Source organism: Pseudopodoces humilis, chromosome 7 (genome assembly GCF_049639895.1).
Source record: "Pseudopodoces humilis isolate 2021_Gansu_Grassland_sample_001 chromosome 7, ASM4963989v1, whole genome shotgun sequence".
NCBI lineage: Eukaryota > Metazoa > Chordata > Aves > Passeriformes > Paridae > Pseudopodoces > Pseudopodoces humilis.
The window spans coordinates 56,567,436-56,585,729 of NC_142206.1; the positions used below are offsets into that span (position 1 = coordinate 56,567,436).

General features: G+C 37.9%; 1 protein-coding gene across 2 annotated transcripts in view; it reads left to right on the top strand.

Annotated features, from left to right (window-relative positions):
- Positions 1-18,294, top strand: part of PPP2R5E (protein phosphatase 2 regulatory subunit B'epsilon) — a 69,273-nt gene that overhangs the window by 22,683 nt on the left and 28,296 nt on the right. For both annotated transcript variants that reach the window (XM_005520056.3, XM_014249906.2), the window contains exon 3: positions 17,359-17,555. In XM_005520056.3, the coding sequence (XP_005520113.1) occupies positions 17,359-17,555 (197 nt within the window). The remainder of the gene's footprint in view (positions 1-17,358; positions 17,556-18,294) is intronic.

The window sequence follows — 18,294 nt, forward strand, 5'->3', positions numbered from 1 at the left end:
TTTCCTTTGTTTTGTTTTTAAAAGTCAAGAAGCCCTTTCCCTCTCTTAGTTTTTGAATAGTTTGATCTTTAAATAGAGTAGGTTCTTTCAAGAGACCCATGATTTTTAGTGAAGTGGTTTCCATGCTCTTGTCAATGCATGAATAAGAAATAATAGAATGGGTGGGGAGGAAGTTGATTGTAATTTGACTTAAAAGCATGAATGTTTTGACCTCAGCAATTGACAGTTTGAAAAGAAAGATTTGCTGTGCTGTTTGTGTGAGCCTTGGGTTGTTTAGTGTTAATCACCATCCAGTTATGATTAACATTCACTCGTTAGACAAGTGAATTAGACTATAGGCTAGTGCTGGACTTCAAAACATACCTTCAGTAAACACCCATGTTAAAAGGAGGGATGTTATTTGGAGTGCTTTGTTGAGGGAAATTTCATATTCATCTTGTGGACGTAATGAAGGTAATGCTCTTCAATTTGGAATGGTCTGTAAAAATACAAAGTTTATATTGTAGTTTCTTATATAGTTAAAAGGTGTGTTTTCTGAAATACAGTTTTGAGTGACTACTTGTGACATTTTTATGCATGAACAAAAGGATAAGGTGTTAGGGTTTCCTTTTTGGTGGGATGTTTGTTTTTTCTAGAGGTTTATGTTTTAGGCTCTAAGTTTCAAGTAGAATGCTTTTTGGTTTGGTTTATAGCTTAAGTTGACTGCTTTAGCAGCTGATACCATTTAAGAATATCTTGTCTATGCTTGCTGTAGCAAAACATTGCAGTCAGACAAAAGCTGATCCATATTTTTTTTAAAATGATGCTTTTGTTTCTGGTTTTCAGAGCTTTGAGACGGTGGGTGGAAATCAAATCAACATATAACCTGATCCTATCTTCAGAGTTCTCCTAGGCTTGAGAGGCTCAAAATCTGAAGAAGGGTAGGATCAGTCCCCACATTGTAGCAGTTTTTCCTGAATTTCAGAATTAAGATCAGTTTTTGTGATGCTCAGAAATAATTCTCACTTGATAATATTTGCCTGATCAAGGAGTGCTGAATCAGGTTCAGTATTTGAAGGGTAAAAGAAGATGAGTGTTAATGTTTGTGTTACTCTGACTAGTGTGTTTTGGGGTAACATTTTAATAAAGCTAGGGCTGATCATTGTGTTGAAGGATGTTAAAACAGACTCATTTGTATTCTAATCCAAAGGGGAGATTTTCAGTTTATTTTTTGCCCATCTTTTCCCTGAAGTTAATACAAGTTTGGAAGTTGTCATTGAACATGCCAGGGCCTGAGTTGGTTCTCCTCCAGTTGGAGGTAGAGAATTATGCTCAGAATAAAAGTAAAATTTGCTTATAGAAACAAACTAGAATTAGAGTTTTCAAAGTTTTTATGTGAAAGTTATAAATCTTGAAGTTTTTGTACCAGTAACGTGTTTTTAAATATTTTTCATAGGAATGAAATACCGTGTTTCACTTTGGTTTAAGAAAGGACATCAGCATTGCTTATTAGGCATAATCAGGAAGCAGAGAGGAACTGGCCAGACCTGTTGTATGAGAGGAGCTGTATCAGGTACAGGGCAGGGAGCTGGAGCTCATACCAGGGTGAGTTGTGTCAGCACAGGGGAGCAGAGGGAGCTCCGCTCCATCCCCTTTATTCTGCAGGTGAGAGGGGGAAGTGCTGCTGCTGGCAAACTGCGGCGGCTGAGCTTGCTGGGACAGCTCAGCCACTTTTCCCTCAGCCTTTTAAAGTCCGAGCACTTTGTAACATTGAGAACTGAAGAAAATCCACGGCTTACTTGATGTGTTCCTTGGAGATAGTGAGGATGTGGAGAAATGATAATAAAATTTTATTTCTGTACAGGTAAAGTTCTGTACAATAATACACTACTGTATAATAATACAGTTTTGTTTGCCTTACAATGACTTTAATCAATGTGCCTGTGCATGAGCTTACATCTGTCTATCAACTGATTGAATTTTGGAATAATTTGATTTTGTTTTTCAAGCATCTGAGCTATTGAAGGGAGGGCCAAGAGTAAATACTTGCCCCATGAGTGCCCTAAAGTGGTGCTGGTGCCTCAAGGAAGGATTATCTCAGAGTGGGAAGAGTAGTGCCCAAAGCAGAAGAACCTGTCATTTTCCTTTTCATTACACAAGCAGCCTTTTTAATTTCCTCTGCCTTGCATTAGGCCAAGGCAGCCTGGGTGCCCAGGTGAGGCTGCGTGCAGTGAAAGAGGATGTCTGCCTCAGAGAGACTTGATGAGAGGAGTCTCCTGTAAAATGATGAAAAAATCATCAGGACTTTGCCTGGGCAAAAACTACTTGAGTATGCCTGAACCATTTCTTGGAGAGTTGGAGTATGTTACTAGGCGTGGTCATATCTGTCCCATCATAGTTGTGTCCACAGCTAGAAACTCCCAAACATTTTTTTCCAGCATTTTGGATGAACAACCATAAGGTTTGGGAGTTGGAGAAGAAGTGAGAAGGATGTTCTCAAGCTGGGTTGTAGGGCCCAGGCTGCCTGGTGCTCTTGTGATGGGCTCTGGGTGTCCTATGGGGTCTTGTTCTCCCTCTGCTCATTCCTTGCTCTCTCTAGGCATAGGGTGTCCCTCACGATGCTGTCATGGGAAACAGGAATTCCTCATTGGTTTGGAGGTACCTGCATGTGTTTGAATCCAAAGAGATGTGCACACCTTTTCTGTAACTAACTCAAGTCCTCAGTCGGGACCAAGGCTGTACAGAGCCATATGGAACTGTTCCTTTAAAAAGAGAAATAACCTCAGCCAAACCACACTAATGTTAGAGTGGGAAGTAGGGATGTGCCAGCTAATGGTGGTGGTGGTTTGCTGGGCAAGGATTTTGCAGTCTGTTGTATGTGTTCTTTCTTTTTAGAAGAATCACATTTAAAGCAGATCCTTTTAAGCCTTCATTTCAAGTGAAAAGAAGTTCCTTTCTCAGCAAAACAAACCATCATAGAAGCATTCAGTTTCTCGTTTGCAGAATAAATGATTTTAAGTTCTCTCTAATCCAGCATGGAAAAAGTACTCCATCGTTTTACCGGATGCTGTGTTCTCCAAAACATCCGTTTTTTTAAATGGCTGTTTCTTAATGATCCACAGCTGAAGGTCCTTCCCTTTACTCTTGGCAGCCTGAGCTGTCGTCATAAGGTGGAACAGGATCTCTCCTTCATCCTAGGAAATAGTATCAATCCTGCCAGTATTGAACCGAATCCAGAATTACTAATCTGTCAAAATTCTGCTTTTAGTTACTACAGATGATATTCAGGATATCTGAGAGTTGCATTTATCTTATCAAAAACACACAATGTGTTTGTCTGTTGTAACATCAGAATTTCTAGAAGGGATTCATTATATTAATATTAAACTATTGCAGTCTTCATTTGTAAAGATGAGTCAAGTTCTCTTAATAAAATGGTAATTTTCTAATTATGTACTATATTTCGAAAGTAATGGCTTGTAAATATCAATCATTTAAATTTGGCTTTTTAGTGGAATAATGAAGTATTACAAAGGCTGTCAAATAATTTAGGATGAATTTAGATAATTTAGTTATTTGTTTTTCCCAGTGTTTTTTCCTAGTAAAAGCTGCCTAACTAGTCTGTCTTTCTCATGATCTCTTTTTCCTGTTTGTACCAGTTTGGTTGATAACTATACAGAAGCAGAATAGTTGGGAGGAAATTCCAAGATGTTCCAACTTTTCATTAGCAAAGTGATTGAGAAACAAGGAGAGTTTTCTGAGATGTCTGGAACATCATTTTGTAGCTGCGTAGCAAGCTGGGCTGTGTCACATACATAAGAAGGAAGTCTCTGTGGAAAAGCACCCTCCTCAGAATGGGTTGCTTTTATGTGTGTATTGTCTTTGATTGTTTCAGTCCTCAAGAATCTAAATTTGAATGGGTTTTCTGTCGTTTCTTTTGAGTAATCCTTGCAAGCTTGCAGGTTGGTGTAGGTAATATGAGGGGAAAAATCCCCTGGTGAATAGGCAGGGTAAAGTTGATCTCTAGTGCTGCAGATGCCTCTTGTTTTGTGTGGTGCTTTCTTAAGTATTTGGAACTTTAAATGTCTTGTGCAGGAGGGCTATTATTTTAAAAAAACCCAGTGTGTAAATGGCACTGCTGTAAAATCTTAGAAGTTAAATTCTGGTTAATTTGTATTAAACCCTGGAACAAATTTACTGGAAGCTTCCTTGTCTGAATGAATGTGAGACATAGAGATTCCTCAATGCAGCAGCCCAGAAAGAGTTACTCAGCCAGGTTACTTTTCCAGTTGTGACTAAGGGGCCAATTAGCAGCATCCGGATGAGACGGCAGCGCCTAGGTAAAAATAGATGGCATTTGGAGAAGCTGGGGGCTGGCTTGGAGGAGGTCTTCAGCTGTAGACTGAGAGAAACAAGAGAAAGAGGCACCCTTCAGAAAGGAATGTTACAGGAGTAGTACAGACTGTGAGAAATTCCATGAACAGGCAAAGGTAGGAGCAGCCCAGAGGAATGGCAAAAAGCAATACCAAACTAGACCCTCAAACCAACAGCCCTCTGCTGCTAGAGGAATTCCTGAGCTGGGCACTGACTCCCATTTGACAAGAGCATAAGGCTGGCATTGATATGGAAATGAAACAAGCTGTAGCATCCTCTGAAAATGACAGGAACCAGAGGTGTGGGTGTAGAGCTCGCTAGATTGTTAGCTCTTATGTTTGGGATTGATACATTAATGCCTCTGTCAGAGGCAGGAATAAGTCACACACGAGTGATGCTTCAGTTGATTTGCTTGAAGGCAATTAGTTGACTACTGCTGGCATCTCTGAGACTAAATAATTAAGTACCATGTTGGGTACAGGGAGGAGAACTGGATGGGCTGGGATTTTGCTTTCTAGCCTTTACAGTTACAACTTAGTCCCGGGACCACGACTGCTTCAATGGTCCTTCTCTGTTTTTTTTCATAGGATACTGAAGCTGCTGGCTTAATATAGTTAAAAACTCTTTTGTTGCCCACTGACCTACTTTGGCTGTGTGTTAGCTATTGGATTGGGAAAGGACCATCTGTATATGTGTCCGCTGCTTCAGCCTGAGTGTAAAGAGAACCTAGGATGCTGTCTGCCTTCGTCTGATAAACGTCAGTCCAGTGGAGGCAATTACTTAAAATGCTCAATTTTATTGTGAATGGCTCGCTTCACTTGGAATTTAATAATGTATTAGTGAATTTGATACTTTGTAGAAGAAAGAGAAGGCATGAGGGATGCACCTGAAGTCCTATATTTAAATACAAAGGATGTATGTAAGTTAGACTTCTTACTAGTGGTCTAATAATGAGCTGGCTGCATTCTGAAAAATATGGGAAAGCCAGGGAAGGTGTGATCTGTGTATTCCTTCGGACAGATACAAAGCATGTTTGCTGTTCTGTACCTGCAAAGGCTCTATAAAAATGCTTTTAGAATGCTATGCTAATTCACCAGTAGTGTTTTTAGATCACCTCACTTTTAGAGTTACCTGTATTTGTATAAACCTGCAGATCACACACTTTTCCTGCTGAGTTTTCCTCCATTAATTTTTTACTGATATGAATGATTGTTCTTCCTTTTTCCTTTAGTAAAGAGCAATGAGCTTTCTGTCAATTAGAGCAAAGGTGTAATCGCAGTTGTAATGAACCAGAGTAACACTCCTTGACTTCAGTTTGGCCAGGGTGCTACCTTCAAGATGACGTTTGTGACCACAGCACAGCTGGGGATAAATATTGTTGAAAATCTAATTTCAGTTTATCATCTTCAACAGAGAAGTAGCTTAACTAATGAGCAGCTTAGAAGAGGTAGAGAGGGTAGCAGTTGGTGATGGAGGGTATTGTTTGGTAACCGCAGAGGAAATGATTTAATTATATTTAATGCCTAAACTGTTATGTCTGGTTAATATTTGTAACAGTCTAAACTAAGAAGGCTTTGTAAAGTGACTCAAAGCCCAGCAGAGCTATACCTTTGGTTATGTTGCTTTCATAACATTATCTTGTCTGTAAAGTTTCTCATTTTCTCAGACTTGTTCTTGAGAACTTAATACAGAACTTTAAATTTATTATGGGTCAAGTATTTATTTTTAACAGCAATATGCTGTTGTAGACTGATAGTGATATTGCAGACGGTCTAAGTAACTTCTAGAGAAATTCAGGTGCCAAGGCCCAGTGATCATCAGATATATTTGTCTGTCCAGAAGCAGACAGCATTGCTGAGGGACAAAACCTCCTCTAATGGATTTGTGCACAAGCAGGTAGATAATGTTCCGCCTAAAAAACCCTCCAGTATTTTCTTCGGTGTTTTTGAAGAGGTCAGAAGTGAAGATCTGCTGAAAAAAAGTCCATGTACATTATGCTAGTGCAAGGTTATGATAATGGTTGTTCTTTAGACAGTTATAAATTATCTGAAATGAGGTCTTTGATCTCTAGAACCATGCTAGAGAGATAAAATGCCTACCTCATTTAGGGTTCAAGAAGCAAAATAAAAAGTTCTTGTTCAAAAGAGAGATAAGTGGCCTTGTATGCTATGTCAGTCAATTTTGCAAGTTTAAGCAAAAATACCTGGTTTTGGTATAACAGAGCAATAGACTCTAAAGGTGGATAATTACTAGTAAATGAGTTTCTCATTTACATTACTTTGAAATTGAGCTGAGCCGTTCTGTGATGGACAAGATCCTATTTCTAAAGGAATAGCTGTTATTTTTACATAGACATATGTAATGATAATACATAATAACATAAAATACCCAGCATAGCACATATTAACTTGACAGGTTATAGACGAGTATTATATAAATGTCATGTTTTTCCCTTCTATTGCTGAGTTGTTCTAGATCCTGAATAATCTGAAGATCAAAAAGTTGCTGTAGAAGCGGTATAGAATGGCAGCGTGCTTCTGTGCACCAGGGAATGTGAGAGAGCTCTACAGCAACCGCAAAAGCAAAATAAAGTAGATTTATATATTTATTTTCTGTCATTTAGACATATGTACTGGGCTTGGCAGTATGAAGAAGGGTGTTCCCTTAGCTAACAGCTTGGCTGATTTGAGTTACTGTCACAAGGTGTTGAACAACAGAGTGCGAGGCTGTGGAGAGGCAGTGCAGCCCGAGCACGGAACGCCTGTGCAGGGTGTGCAGCGGGACCAGGGGTGGGGTGGGAACCGCCTTTCTGACGAGGAAACCACAGGGATTGTTTGTGGCAGCAGAGTCCTCACATGGCATCTTCTGAGTAATGCTTTTGAGTTTCTGAGCTGGCCCGGAGCTGTTATCCCAGTGTGCAAACCAGGCTGTACCTTCATGTTTTCCTGTGCTTTCTGTGGCTGGGATGTAGCAGGGATTATGTTCTCATGCTCAGGAAACACAGTGGCTGGTGTCCCCAAGGGATTGCTGCTGCAGATGGAGCATCCCCTGCAACCCCAGCTTGCTTTTGGCATAACGTTGAATCCAGCTTGAGGTGTTGATTCTCATCTTGGATATCTCACTGGGCTGAAACTAGAATTTAAAAAAAAAAACTAAAGGAATAATGAAGGCTGAACCCCATGATTTTGTTGTTGTGTTATGCTGGAGCTTACACAGGAAAGAGGAGATAAGAGTAAGAATGTATGAGGTTGAGCTTTCACTGTGTCCATTTGGGGACTTCTGAGTGAATTCTCAGCTTGTTTCTCCATCTTCTGTTGTAACTTTGGGGTATATTTACTAAATACTGGGGTTTTTTTCTTAAACAAACATAGTATCTGAACGATGTGTAGTTCCATAAAATCCTTACTCTGTTACACACGTTGTCCTCCTTTCTGTGGAGGGAAGGAGAGAGCAAACAGTTGGATTGCGTAGCACTTACTGGAAAATGTTGGGAGACTATTGTGGTAAATTAGCATAAAGTAGAATATGTTGCTGACTAAATTTATACTGCCAGATGAGAAGGGAATGGAAATCATGTTTTCAGGGTTCAATTAAACTCTTCTCAATGTATAAACAGGGCTAAAGAAATGTATATTTTATATGTATGTATATTATTTAAGCTAATAAATGTGAATATTTTAAAATATAAGCCTGAGCTCTTAGACAGTGGGTTATGTATGTAGAACAGCTTTCACATAATTATTTGTTTCACTCGAGAATGAAGTATTCCTGTGACTTCTGGGATAAATTAGTGGGTCAGTATCAAGCAAAATAGCAATTCTGGCACTTGCTCTGAGCCTGGTTGGATAAGAGTTACCAGTTGGGTTTCCTGTGCTCTTGGTTCAAGCTTTTTGCAAGTGTCTGGGCATTTCTTTAAAAATTTCATAGAGCAGCTCTGTAGTTGAAGCAAAATGAATATTGCATATTTTATTTGGACAGATGGCAGTTTCAGAGCACTTAGTAAGCAAGATATAATTTTTGCATTCTTACAGGAAGCACGTACAGAGATATAATTTTATCATTATTTCATTATGTACTTAATGCACTGAAGAAATGAATTGCAATGCAAATCCTGGACTGCCTTGTGACTGCATTTAGGGTGGAAGGTAACTGTCAGATTGCTGTGACATGTTTGTGTTCTTATATTTAATGATCATTACAGGCTCTCATGTCATGCAGAAAAAAAATTGTGAGCTGGTAAGAATCTTACCAAACGAAAGACAATAATCCTCTTAAGGATTCTTCTGTCTTAGGTCAGGAGGCCATCATGGGGTTTTTGCAAAGGTGTTTTATAGTGTCCTGGAAGTTGTAAACATTTTTAATATTTTTGCCATCTCAGAAAACTGGAAATAATGTCCCGTTCATAGTATGGTTTGTCTTGCCATTAATATTGCCATTAATGTGCAATAAAAAAAAATTGTGCACATTGTAGCAAAACAAAGCTGAAGCTACAATGTAATCCATCATTCTCTCTAAAATTAACGGAAAACAAGTATCAGATAAGAGATTTGAACATGGCATGACCAAGTTGAAGTAAGGAGATGAGACTTGGTGTCTCTATTGGTGTTTTGGGTGCTCCACTAAGAACTTGGGAACGGATGGAAGATAGCAGGGTCCTAGAGACCAGCTAGGCAATTAAAAATACACCAAAAAGCACCTTGAAGAACTGTTAGAGATTTTAAAGGAAAGGGGGATAGCAGTAGGGGAATTTCCATGGAGCATGAAGCTACCATTGTGCAGCTTTGCAGTACATTGGGTGTTTCGAAAAATCCCTGGGAAAACGAGGTGGCTTTGCTTACATGGTGTTCCTGCCTCTGGTCTTTGGGATGTGATTTATGGTAGAGGAGCTGAACATGTAGGTTAGTTCAGCTTACTTTGCATTTGCTCTACCTGGAGCTTTTGCTGTTCAAATATTTACAGGAAAACCTGACTTTAATTCTGGTGTGCTGCTCCTCCTGGTAAGGGATGAAAGGAGCTGGAGGGCTCTGCACTGGAGGCATTACCAGCTAGAACTGAGCAGAGGTGTAAGGAGTAACACTTAGGGACTAATCCCAGAGCCTCATGAAACCCAACTGCAAGGATTTCCCATGTAGAGTCAGTCTTGTGTTTGTAACCGAGCACGATGCTAAAATTTGGGAGATCTTCTGAGTTTGTGGATGTCTTGATTCTTACACTGAGAATGTTCTAACAGCTCTGGGAGTTGCAAAGCATGAGCTGATTGTACTGTGTTTTAGTGTTGTCTCCCAGGTTTGGGATTTTCTTTATACATCTGGCTAAATTAAAAGGTTAGTGTCAGAAAAAAACCAGAAGCAATAAACCATCCGTGAAAAACAAAAAACCAAAGGGAAAAATGCTTATTTTTATATACAGGTAGAATTTAGAAAACAAACAGTGGGGATTTTTTTGGTGTTTTTTTCTTTCTTTTAATAAAGAACATTTACAATCTGTTACTTTTTGTTCCCTTTTCTTGGAGAAGACTTGGAAAAGTGACAGTTAAGTGTTTCATATGTCATCAATGCTTGATGGTATTAAGCAGAAAGTGTGTGGCAGAGGTATCCTGGTAATTCCTTCACTGCCTCAGTTCAGTGTTTTCAAGTGGCAGGATAGACATTGTGACTGTTCAGTGACTTCGGTTGAGTGAAGGGTATCTTGTACTTTGAAAGTGCAATTCAGTAAAAACCTACTTAAAACAACTGGCATGAGCTTTCTGAGCCAATATAAAAGAAACTTGACTTAGTCCAAGAAACTGGCTGCAGTAACTCTCAGTGTTTCAGCAAAGTATTTTTGTCTTCTTTTGGGACTTTATACCATGTGTTCAATTTAAGGAATTGAAATAATATTTACATGTATTTTTGCCAGGCATCCTCCCTGGGAAAAAAAGAAAGAAATCACTAAAAATTGTTTTTGAAATATTAGTAAAAGCTGGGGGGAGAGAGCTAACGCAACCTGCAAAACCTTTGATCAGCCTGGAGCTTAAATATAAGTGTTAATTTGATGTCTAGGCAAACTCACCCTAAGTAATGTAATTGGATATATTAAAGATGTCAGAATGTCAAGAATCTCCAGATATGTGGGTGCTTAATCAGATCTAGCCCCTAACCTCTTGACTCCTTCATTCTTGTTTTACTTAAACACTTTGAGCTACTACTTTTTTCCTTTTAAAATGCTCTAGTCCAAACATTTTTTTCCTCCATCTTCCTAGTCTCCTGCTCTACCTCATTCTCTCTCTCACAGTCTTTTAATAATTTATGTTTGTTTCCCTGCCTTTAACTTCCTTCTGTCTATCCTCCTCATAATATTTACAGCCTCTTTGCTGTTCTTCCATCTCTGCTGAAATTTTTTGGTACACTCATCTACTTGCTCCTTTTCCATTAATTCTGCTCAGAAATCTTGTCATTTAAATAATTTTCCCTACCTTGTCTTTCACCTTCTTTGACCTAGATAATTTTTGGCTTGAATGGACTTGCAGGTAGAATAGGTAAACTTTGACTGTCTTGGAATTATTTCATTAAACTCATCCCAGTTCTTGAAGAACTAATGGGAAAATGTTGAAAATGTTGTCAGTTTACCTAAACATGAAGGTATTGCTGCTTGATTATGAAGAGACATGGTTCTGCTGAGTGATGATTATCAGTCCAAGCATAAGGGATGCTATATAGGCCAAATATCTTGAGTCTCTATTTTTGTGGGACAGCAGTTGGTGTACCAAAATACCCTGGCAGTCTTGTCTTCCATCAGTTGCTCAGGAATTCTCACTATCCACCATGTATTTCCTTGATTACATATCATTATCTGAGATGTTTGATCTGTTTCATAACAGATTCCTTGTGTAGGTCAGTGATGAGTGAGAGCACCCAAACTTCTAAAACCTAGAATCCCTTGGAGTCTCTCTGCTCACTTGAGGGTGCACATCATCAATGCCAATTTGCACTAATACAGAGCTTTTGCAGTGAGTATTCATGGAATAATGTTTTGCTATGGCTCATAAATAGCTTTGACAACCAGGCTTGTGGTCTTGGTTCACTTCCAGGTTGAAAGATGTTCACAGCACACACATCATTGGTGAGAATGAACAAGTGTTGGTCACAGGTTAACAAACCATAGCCCAAAGGAGTCTTCTCCTTGAAATTTTGCAGTGGCTCTGGATTGAGCTGCATGAAAATGAAGAGACTTAATTTATTGCCTGCACCATGCCTGCTGTGGGAATAGGCAAAAGATTCAACTGAAACTTCATAAAGTGTAAAAGTATAATTTTTAAAAATATGGTTTATTAAATTCTTTTCATTGTCAATTTGTAGCTCTTCATCCATGTATTATTCTATTCAGGGGATTAAACTTGAGGTACCACATATGTAAGTAAAAGCAGAATTTTGATTAATATATCTACATTACAAAATTTGGGCAGTTTATGTGACTGAGAATACATCTATTAAGGAGTACCCAGTGTTGTTTGTAATGCTGCCCCATCTGCACTCAAGGCACTTAAATGATATGTGAGATTGACATTGAGTTTAGAATACCCACCCCGGTAAATGGTTATTGAATATCTGTGAAGTGACTGGGGAGTGTTACAAGCAGTGGAGGGATTTGTGGATCCAGAAGCCCTGTGGACCTACCCAGAGACTCCCACTTGGTGAGAATTTGCTCAGTTTGAGTAGGGGCAAATGTATGTCCAGGGAAATAATTCTCAATTTTGTGACAGATTATTTGAATGATTCTGTTTATGAGGAAATTGGTGAATTCTGCAACTGTGTTGCATTTCTAATCACACAGTTTGAATGTGCTGGAAATGGTATGGTAAACTGCTTTTTCTTTCTGAGCGTGTTCACTCAGGAAAGTCAGCTTGAGCTTGTCCCACTATATTTATTGCTGTGTGAATAATTGTACTGGTTAGATTTTACATATTTGGAACACAGTGCCTAACTGCTGCCCTGCCTGTATAATTATTAAGTCTAGAGAATGGGTTGGGAAAACAGCTTTGAGAAAACCACCTCTTCTAAATGAATGATTACTGACTTGACAAAGCATTCATAATATTGACAGGCAGTTAGGAAAATTAAATCAATGCAATCAAGGTAGTGATTGTTTTTCTCAAGAAATGTTTGTGTAAGAAAAAGAGGACAAACATTAGTACTTTTTGGAATGTTAAGACCAATATTCTGCGGTGAAAAGTGACCTATAGAAATGTGGTTGTTCCATATTTCAGGACTGTACCTTAGGGAAAGCTCTGAGCTGGGTGTTGCTAGACCTTCTCTTGAAGCCAGCTTTGCAAAGAAAACCAAAAGACTTTTGAATTCAAATTTGCCAGTTTTATTGGAATGAAAACTAGAAAGGTAACTTCTTACAAAATAAAATCTTCAGTGATTTGTGAAGGTTAGCTGTGTCAGAGTTTTATGCACCAGTGCCCTCTTTGTGCAGCTAAGTCCTTGATGCAGTATTTGCTTATATTCAGTGTGATTTGGTGAGTGGCAGCAAAGCAGGAACAGTTTGGTGTTTGGGAGATTTTTTTGTCACAAGGAGATTTTAGTTAAGTAGAGAAAGAATTGTGCTGGGTTTACTTAGTAACTGGTAGATACAAAAATTGAAGAAGAGTTGAGGAATTATTTTGCTGTAATTAGTCAAAAGGGAAGGTTGAAATTTTGCAACTAAATTGAAAGAGGAAACAATCTCAGAGGTGGAGTGAATGCAGAGTTCTCAGATGTTGGGACATTATAAGGAAGTTCTTCAAATTAATGGGAATCAAAATGTTACTTTTAGTCTCTCTTCCCCATTTTGGACTTATTTTGGTTTTAGTATGTGTTTTTATTTTTTGTGTTTAATGTGGTGTTTGCTTTTACTATCATACAAGATGATGATGCTAATTCTCTATGCAAATGTCACCTTCAAGCTAGTGAATACCAGTAATGTATATAGTGGAAGCAATAGTTATTCTGAGAGCATTTTTATTTTAATGATTCATAAATGTTCTGATAGTGCATATGTGGGTGAAGGGTAGCATGTGTGAGCATACTCTAGTTCTGCTTAATACCTCATACGTAATGTGCATATTTTGTCATGTTTTATTCTGATTTTGGGCCCTGTATTGCTCTGTGTCTGCAGTCCCTTGGCTTTTGCTCACAGTTGCCATGCTGCTTTGAGCCAGCTCAGTCTTTCACTGTATCTTCACTTCTTCACTTCCCAGCCTTGTATCCTTCGTTGCAAAACTACAGGCAGGAGTGGATCAGGGAACTGATCCAGGTCCTCCCCCTTCCTGGTTGTTCACTTACCAGGGAGAGGAGAGCCAGAGCTCACTTCCTTGGATGCAGTTTCTCTGGTGCATAGTTGGTTTCCTACAATTCAAAATGAGTTCCTTGTAAATTACTTTAATTAAAACATGAATGTAGTATAAACGTTAATATGTTTTTATTGATGTTAGAGACTTGCAATAAAAGTGTGCTATTGCATTTTTATGTCTTTACTTGATAAAAGAATGCAGAAGGCAGAGACTTGATGAGAAGGGATGGGCTGGTTGGATTAGGATTATTTTGGGAAAAGGCTATTATGAGAGAAACAGAATTGCTTTAGCCATTTTAGACTTAGTATTTCAGCCCTTGCAGTAAAAAGTGCTGGTCCATGTGTAAAAAAAAAATTATAGCACTTCCTGTCAGTTTTTTCTGATAACTCTATAAAAACTTGACTTTAAAGCTCTGATTCTGTCTTGATAATCAGCATTCAGATGTACTAGTGCATGCTTTCGCTAAGCCGATTTCCTTTGAATACTCACTCTATTTCAGAAGCTCTGTACAGTTTTAAATGGCTAAAGAGAAAACTGACAAGCCTGAAAATTAAATTGTAGCAAAGACCTGAAAATGAGGAGAGTTCTCACAGTCATCCAGACAGAAATTTATCTTGCTTTAAATTTTGGTTTTAATAAATGTATACTCCTCTGTGCATTTGACATAAATCACACACGCCACTTAATAGAGTCACTTTGATTTTATTTTATAGGTTATTAAAGTATTATGTGTATTTACACAGATTTATTAGAGCAGTTGCTCAATTTTCTGTTCTTTCATGTGAAAGTGGATACGATGGTAATATTGCAGGTTATTAAATTTTGGGACCAAAATGTTTGGCTGTGTGTTAGCATGGGAGTAAAATTCATTGAAAGCTGTGAGTATCTGCTGAGAAGAAAAGGGTTTGCTGTTTTTCATCAGCCAACTGTGAACATCTCTAGGGAACTGTGTTTCATTCCAAGTTGCTGCATTAAGAAGTTCAGGAGTTCTGCTGTGGGGTCTGTAGGTATGTGCCCCAAATACCAGCAAAAGAATCCCCACCCCAAAATCTCAAACCAGCTAATGCCATGGTCTGTGTGGGAAAGCTGGGAACATGGGATACTGATTTTATTAATTTGCACCACCCTTTTCTTGCGTTAGGACACAATAATTTTTCAAGTATATTTACTCTCATGTACTCTCCCTGTTTCCAAGTACAAAAAACCCCTGGCATTAGGTGTTACCCTGATCCCAAGGCATCCCAAATTCCCAGGAACATTAAGAAAAATCATTGAGTGAAACAGCTTAGGGTTGTATTCCCTAGTGTGAGTGGCAACTTGCTTAATAAAGAAAAGCAGATATGACCAGAACAATTGGTTTGTGGGGTTTTATTCTGTGGGGCTTTGAGGTTTTTTTGTTGTTTGTTTGTAGGTTTTTTGGTTGGCTGTGGTTTGGTTTTTCTTAGCTTCCCCTATGGTTCATAAGGCCTGTTGACGTAGTCAGACTGGCATGAATTTCATGGAGGGTTTTAGAGTGGTTTCTCTTAAGAAGAATGTAATTATATTTTTTGTTTTGTTCCCACACCTCCAGATACTTAACTGGAGAAAGAAAAAGAAAACAAACTTTTATGACTTATTTTAATGCTTTAGTAATTTAAAAATTTTTATTTAATACGAACCATGCTTAAAATGAGTGTAATCTTGAGTCATATATATGAGTCTGGTTTTAACTTGTGCTGAATTGTATCCTAATGGATTCCCACTTGATTTCAGCCTGTTTTTCTTTAATGTCCTTGTTACATGTCCTTTTATATGTAAAAGTCATGTAGAACAGTGCAACCAAAACCCAATTATGTTAACAACATAGATTGTATTGATGTCTTTTAAATATTTTCAAGGTCTGTGGTGGATTACAGGTGTAATAAAGAATAAAGAGTGTAAATTTTAAAAATAAAGCTTTTGAAAAGTAACCAATTGCACTTTTTAAATTTTTTTTTCCTCTCTTTCTTTCAGCCTGTATATAAGGCTGTCTTTGGAAGCAATTTTTCATCATTTAACTGTTGCCTGTTTGTTAATAACAGTGAACTCTGAAGTCCATTCTTCTCTCTATTATTTGAAGGCTGGTAGTCAAGAGAGCAGTCACAGAACTCCGCTTCCCCAGGCCATTTATGTCCTGCAGGGCTGTAACCTTAGAAAGGTGGTGTGTAGAAATGGTCTTTTTTGTTGTGGGTGAAGGCTAATGAGTTTCTCTGTCTCCTTGGCTCATCTTAGGTTTCAGCTCTGCCTCCTCTGAGGTGTTTGAATGTGTGAGAGAGAGCTGGCCAGCAGAATGGCTTTAGGGTGCCTGCTTTGGGGATCTCCAGTATTCTAGAGGTGTTTGTGGATGATTCTTCTTCCATGTAGATTCCCTGCTGAATCCTGTCACCACTTCAGTGCTGTAAAGAGAAACAGGTTGAACAAACCGTTGCATCTTTATTTGTACTGCAATCCATGTTTATTTTTTTTAGTGTTTAAGCACTGGTTTTAATTAAATTGAAGCACTCTGTTTAAGCAAAATAGATTCATGTCTTAAGTCTTAAAACTACCATACAATTACTAACACCTCCCAGCATTTGCCAAGTATTCCTTACTATGACTTATTCTTGTGTCAGCAATAAGAAGTTTCATCTTAGATTGGCCTTTTAGAAGTCCAGGTTTTAAGAAATAAACATAAATTCTATTAAAGCTTTTTTAAAGAGAGATCAGGAAGGTCACCCAATGGATTTGATGCTGAGGCAGGCATTGGTGCCTTAAATAAAATCAGGTAGCTCAAAGAAAGTGAAGTGCTGCCTGGACTGAGGACAGACCTTTAGAGTAAAAATGTGGATTTAATTTCTGCAACTTTCTGCTGTTGCTATCCTCTTGTGTACATTGACATTGGATAAATTAAGCTGTCTCTGTATTATTTTGATGCATTTGTAAAGTAACCAACAACTAAGAAGCTGACATTCCTTTTATTATTGTATTAAGTTTTTTTCATTTGCTGAGATTAAGAAAACAGAGTAAAAGTAATGAGTTCTGCTTACTTTATTGGTCAAGCACATACTATTTTTTGTGAAAATGTTCCTATTGATGCATTTTATGTGTTCATAGTACAGCAAAAAAATCCTCACTGTATTTCAGTGAAATTGATTTTGCTATGGGAAGTGTCAACGTGGGGGTAATGATTGATACTCAAAACTTGTTTGTGGAATTTTGGTCTTGCTGTGTATTCATATATATATGTGTTCATGTATATTCATACAGGCTTATAAATGACGCAGTGTTTTTAGAAATACAAATTAATCAAGCTTGATGTGTTTGACAGTTCTTTCATCCTTCTTCGGAGTTTAAGTTAACGATGGTAAATACCAGCCTCCAGTCAAAGTAGTTGTTTAGTGTAAAATTAAGTCTTGAATGCTGGTGTGTTTCCATTCTCTACTTCAGCCTGGACTTTCTTGGTGAACTTTATTTTCCTAATAGCAGTTGATGATTAAATTCCTTCTGCAATACTTTCAAGATCTCAAACACACAATAGCAATACAGTTCCTGTAAATGCTTAATTTGTTAATCTGAGCTCTGTTTAACAAGAATTGTATGAATACTGCTTTCCTTTGAAATTGATCTTCAAAAAGAAGTCCTGTTTTGTATAATAAGATGCCAGACTCACAAAGATTTCCTTTCTTGTTTCATAGACGTTCCATCTTCAGAGCAGCCTGAACTGTTCCTAAAGAAACTTCAACAGTGCTGTGTCATTTTTGACTTCATGGACACGCTTTCAGACCTTAAAATGAAAGAATACAAGCGCTCCACTCTTAATGAACTGGTGGACTACATTACAATAAGCAGAGGCTGTTTGACAGAGCAGACTTACCCTGAAGTAGTTAGAATGGTGAGTTCTTTCTTTCTCATGGTCTCTTTTTAAATCCACTTGCAATTTCAGTTATACACTGTGGACGAAATTGAACCCTGGAGTAGGTGGATTAAATGATGCCTTTGGCTTGTATTTGCTAATAGACATTACTCGGGGATAATTCTCCAAAGACAAAAATATTAATTTTTATATATTTTTAATTAAAGTCAAGTAGATTATGGTTATTACAGTGTCACATAGGTATGAAAGGAAACATGGATTGTTTCCTAATGAAGAAAGCCAGTAACCACAAAATCAGAGACCCTCATATTTCCTCCAATCTACCTTCCCTCTCCTCCCCAGTAAATAATGGAATAATATTTGCAAGTTTCTTATCTTTCTTTGAACTTTCTTCAAGCTCTTGGGTGTCTGCTTTAGGCAGAGATAGCTTGAATTATGCATGGATAATAATTTTAAAATAATAACTGCTAAAAACGTTGTATAGGATTGTTGTTAGAATGTCCTGGTACGATTATATGGATTCATTGCAGGTGCTGTTAGAGTGAGCAAGATTAATCAACAACAAAACCATACCTTATATATATAAATTGTTAAATAATAGTGTTTTCAGTGTAAAAATGGAAATGGTATTAGATCCTGCATGGTGAAGAATGATCATTGCAACTGGCAAAATCAATCACTGCTTTAAAATGTTTGTTCTGTGCTACTGTACAGAACCCTAATAACCTGTTAAATGAGGAAGCAATTAATTAAATAC